The sequence below is a fragment of the Salvia splendens genome, chromosome 20 (genome assembly GCF_004379255.2).
Source record: "Salvia splendens isolate huo1 chromosome 20, SspV2, whole genome shotgun sequence".
NCBI classification, from domain to species: Eukaryota; Viridiplantae; Streptophyta; class Magnoliopsida; order Lamiales; family Lamiaceae; genus Salvia; species Salvia splendens.
In genome coordinates this window covers 3,340,597-3,345,232 of record NC_056051.1, presented here as the reverse complement: position 1 = coordinate 3,345,232, position 4,636 = coordinate 3,340,597, and the positions used below count along the sequence as shown (strand labels likewise).

Below are 4,636 nucleotides of genomic sequence, written 5' to 3'. Positions count from 1 at the left end.
CAAAACCAGACGAAAACGCCATAACCGCTCTTCAAACAAAACTACAAACTGACATTCTATCGATGGGGATGGAGAATACAAACAAACAAATCATTTAATTCTTTTTCACAATAATAGAATACGGATTCTATGTTGATGTAATTATCCGGTGACGATCAATTGCCACCACGTGTCACCGTTGATGCTCGCTAAATTCATCCAGATAGCCCTCAATTTTCCCTCCACTACTGCCTCATCCCATCCCTATCCACACACACACACGCATCCTTGCGTATTTTCTGTGTCACCTTTTCGTTTCCTCGAATCGCGGTCCAACTATACCAGATAATATCGTGGGCTATAGATACATTTCAATTGTATGTATATGTATATATATTGATATGTGTGTTGGAGTGGCGGCTATTTTATAGAGTAGAGAGTGGACTCAATTCACAGATTGAGATATACATACACTTTTTTTGTACGTATAGGTTGGTTGTGTTGCGATGGATCACGCGGCGGATGCTCACCGTACGGATTTGATGACCATAACCCGCTACGTGTTGAACGAGCAGTCCAAGCACCCGGAATCGCGCGGAGACTTCACCATCTTGCTGAGTCATATTGTTCTCGGCTGCAAATTCGTTTGCACTGCGGTTAACAAGGTTTGAAATTCGATTGTGTTGTTTCATTTTGTTGATTGAGATTGAGGTTAGGTTTATTGGATTTTGGTATTGAGGTTTTGGAGATGTGATTTGGGGATTTTGGGATATTCACTGAAAATTGGAATGGTGATTTCAGGTGATGATGATCGTTTTTTTTAATGAGGATGAGATTGATTCTCGTTGCAGATTTGTGTTCCTTTTGATTGGTGATATTTGATTTCATATTGAGTTTATAATTGAAAATCATCACGATGTTCCAGAATTGCAGTTTCGTAGTGTTTTAGCGATTTGTGTTCACGGAATTTACTGATAGTGAATCTGATTTTGACTAGAGTCATATTACATAGACGAACATGAAGTCACAGGGTGTTGTGAAATGCCATTTATGAAATCTGTGTTTACACGATGATGAATGGTTTGAATCTTTCAGCATTTCTTGGCTGATAAAAACTTTTTATCCAGATAAACCATTCTCAAGTTTCACCGAATTCTACTTTTAGGCATTTACTGTGCCTCATAAAAGTGCACAAAAAAGATTGTATTGGACCACAGTATAGATGCCTGATTGATTGTAATTTGGAAAAATATCCCTTGTTTGAATGGGGACCAGGATAGAATCTAATTCCTCATTATGGGCTCCGGTATTGTTTTTGCATTATTACATCTAAACCATTGATATTGTGGTTTACACTTCACAGGCTGGTTTGGCCAAGCTCATAGGACTTGCCGGAGAGACCAATGTGCAGGTAAATTCCGGCAGCATTCATTTGGATGCGTGTGATTTAGCTGTGGTAGATCTTGTTATATGATGGGTTTGAGCTTGTTGCTGTTGTTTATGAAGGGGGAAGAGCAGAAGAAACTGGATGTGCTCTCAAATGAAGTCTTTGTTAAGGCGTTAGTCAGCAGTGGCCGAACTGTATATTGCTGTTGAATGCTTTTCACTCTTGAAATATATATGTAATTCTTTATGCTTATAAATGTGTGAATCACTGGCAGTGCATCCTTGTCTCTGAAGAGGATGAAGAGGCCACATTTGTTGATCCAGCCCTGCGTGGAAAGTACGTGCCAGCACTCTTAACTAAAAGAAGTATAATAGTATGTTGAATTCCTTGTCAGTTAACATATACGGTGGTGATGTTCACTCTGAAAATGCAGGTATTGTGTTGTGTTCGACCCGTTGGATGGATCATCCAACATCGACTGTGGTGTTTCTATTGGAACTGTATGATCTCCCGACAACTAGTCTCAGAGAGCAATTTGTAGTAAACATGATATTTTGTTAATTAATTTGGTGATTCTCTTACGTTCAGATCTTTGGGATTTATGCAATCAATGACGGAGTTGACCCAAAGATAGAAGATGTCTTGCAGCCTGGGAAGAATATGGTAGCTGCAGGATACTGTATGTATGGAAGCTCTTGCACGGTATGTATGTTATTTTTTTTATAAAAATGAAGATAAAGACTGGTTTTGCATGATGAATTCTTAGTCTCGCCCTTGCTATTGATATACAGCTTGTTCTTAGTACTGGAAAGGGAGTTAATGGGTTCACACTCGATCCATCTCTTGGTGAATTCATATTGACTCACCCAGATATTAAGGTCAAATCTCCTCCCTCCCTATTTACCAGTTTAAGCAATTTTGCTCTTTAGATGTGATTATCTTCTCGCACAAGCAGCATTGACCTAATCCGTTGATAAAAGTTTTCTAGTACTCCCTCCGTCGGCTATAAGTTTAAGTGATACATTTTGGGTGGATGGCTGAGAAAAGATACTGGCATACACTTATGGTGGGCAGGTGCAGTACAACTTACAGTTTAGGAGCCTTTCAAATTAATTTTAAAAACGATTTGCATAAGATGAAAATGGTTACGTAATCAGAATTCGCGTTTTGATGTTCTCATCTCCACTAAACCATGAAGTTTACTTGTCCAAAGCAATGCCTCTGTTTTCTTTGATGTTTAACCACCTTATTTCTTCGGCAATTAACAAGGTTTCGACTTTTATTCCTTGATACAGATTCCCAAGAAAGGAAAAATTTATTCTGTCAATGAAGGAAATGCCAAGAACTGGGATGCACCAACCGCAAAGTATGTGCGATTATCGATATTACCTTTTTAGTATTCAATTTTCGTATCTTACTATTTTGCGAACCCCAGGTATGTGGAAAAATGCAAGTTTCCCCAAGATGGATCGCCAGCAAAATCTCTGAGATACATTGGAAGGTAAAATGAAAACTTAATTCTGCTGAAACCTCTCAATACATGCTTTTTCATGACCGATCTTGATGATGTAATGAAACAACTTATGTTTGTGTTTTAAACATTCCTTCTCGTGTTCTTGTTTTCAGTATGGTAGCTGATGTCCACCGCACTTTGCTCTATGGAGGCATCTTTTTGTACCCAGCTGATAAGAAAAGCCCAAATGGCAAACTACGGTACAAAGCTCCAATACTTATTTAAGATGTAGTCACTAATCAAAAGGCATAAACTTATCAGGAAAATTTGTGTGAAACAGGGTACTCTATGAAGTCTTCCCTATGTCGTATCTGATGGAACAAGCCGGTGGACAAGCATTTACAGGGAAACAACGGGTAAGTGCTTGCATTTTTGAGCAATCACGAAATGTTGTGAGGCTGTCTGACGGGTGTAGATCAAACTCATATTCGGTGCCATATTTGTAATTTTGTTGGTTTTGGTTGTGTTTGGATCCGGGGTCTGGCAGGGACAGACGATAGATGGTCTGATACAAGATTTTTATTGCAGGCACTCGACTTGATTCCTACGAAGATACATGAGCGTTCGCCGATATTCCTTGGTAGCTATGACGACGTGGAGGAGATCAAAGCATTGTATGCTGCTGAAGAGCAAAAATAAAGAAGTTGTAATTCTACTTTTCAATTACCAAGTTTGCAGATAACTCATATCTGCAGTGATGCATAATATTCTTTAGAATAGAGTTTCAGTTGGCTCCTCTATATATAATGCTTTATGATATTTGTATCTCACGTTTATGAATAACCATATCACAAAATTGTAAAATTAGAATACATGTTCCAGGTAGATAAAATCTGATAGTACTAAATTTATCATATATATATATAGAGTTGATCATATATAGAGTTGTGATCATATGATAACTCCTAAATATCGTAATAACCCTATAATGAAATCTGGACCACACATATTTCTAATCTTGTGGCTGAGATTCAAAGTTAGATTTACTTCATAAAAAAAGGCGGAGGGGTAAATATGTCATATCCCTCATTTAATTTCTGAATTTCGCCAAATATCACGTAAAATGATAAAATGATATATGTTAGGTTTATTGCATAGAATGATAGTTTCGCCGGATAGAATGATACTCTACTTCATAAAAAAAGGCGGAGGGGTAAATATGTCATTTCGCTCATTTAATTTCTGAATTTCGCCAAATATCACGTAAAATGATAAAATGATATATGTTAGGTTTATTGCATAGAATGATAGTTTTGCCGGATAGAATGATACTCTGAGTTGATAAAATGATACTCTGAATTTCGCCAAATATCACGTAAAATGATAAAATAATAAAATGATAGGTTTATTGCATAGAATGATAGTTTTGCCGGATAGAATGATACTCTGAGTTGATAAAATGATACTTTTGACTAACTGATAAAATGATAAAATGATAGGTTTATTGCATAAAATGATAGTTTTGCAGGATAGAATGATACTTTGAGTTGATAAAATGATACTCTGAATGATAAAATGATACTCTGAATTTCGCCAAATATTACGTAAAATGATAAAATGATAGGTTTATTGCATAGAATGATAGTTTTGCCGGATAGAATGATACTCTGAGTTGATAAAATGATACTCTTGACTGATAAAATGATACTCTGAATTTCGCCAAATATTACGTAAAATGATAAAATGATAAAATGATAAAATGATAGGTTTATTGCATAGAATGATAGTTTTGCCGGATAGAATGATACTCTGAGTTG

The 4,636-nt window shown here is 36.6% G+C and overlaps 1 protein-coding gene across 1 annotated transcript; it reads left to right on the top strand.

Annotated features, from left to right (window-relative positions):
- Window positions 1-3,711, top strand: LOC121780740 (fructose-1,6-bisphosphatase, cytosolic). The gene is made up of 13 exons (XM_042178368.1): window positions 1-356; window positions 471-644; window positions 1,343-1,390; window positions 1,486-1,560; window positions 1,641-1,702; window positions 1,800-1,866; window positions 1,955-2,068; window positions 2,158-2,244; window positions 2,662-2,732; window positions 2,802-2,867; window positions 2,993-3,079; window positions 3,160-3,235; window positions 3,408-3,711. The coding sequence occupies exons 2-13, from the start codon at window positions 486-488 to the stop codon at window positions 3,516-3,518; spliced, it is 1,023 nt and encodes a 340-aa protein (XP_042034302.1). The 5' UTR covers window positions 1-356; window positions 471-485; the 3' UTR covers window positions 3,519-3,711.
- The last annotated feature ends 925 nt before the right edge of the window (window positions 3,712-4,636 follow it).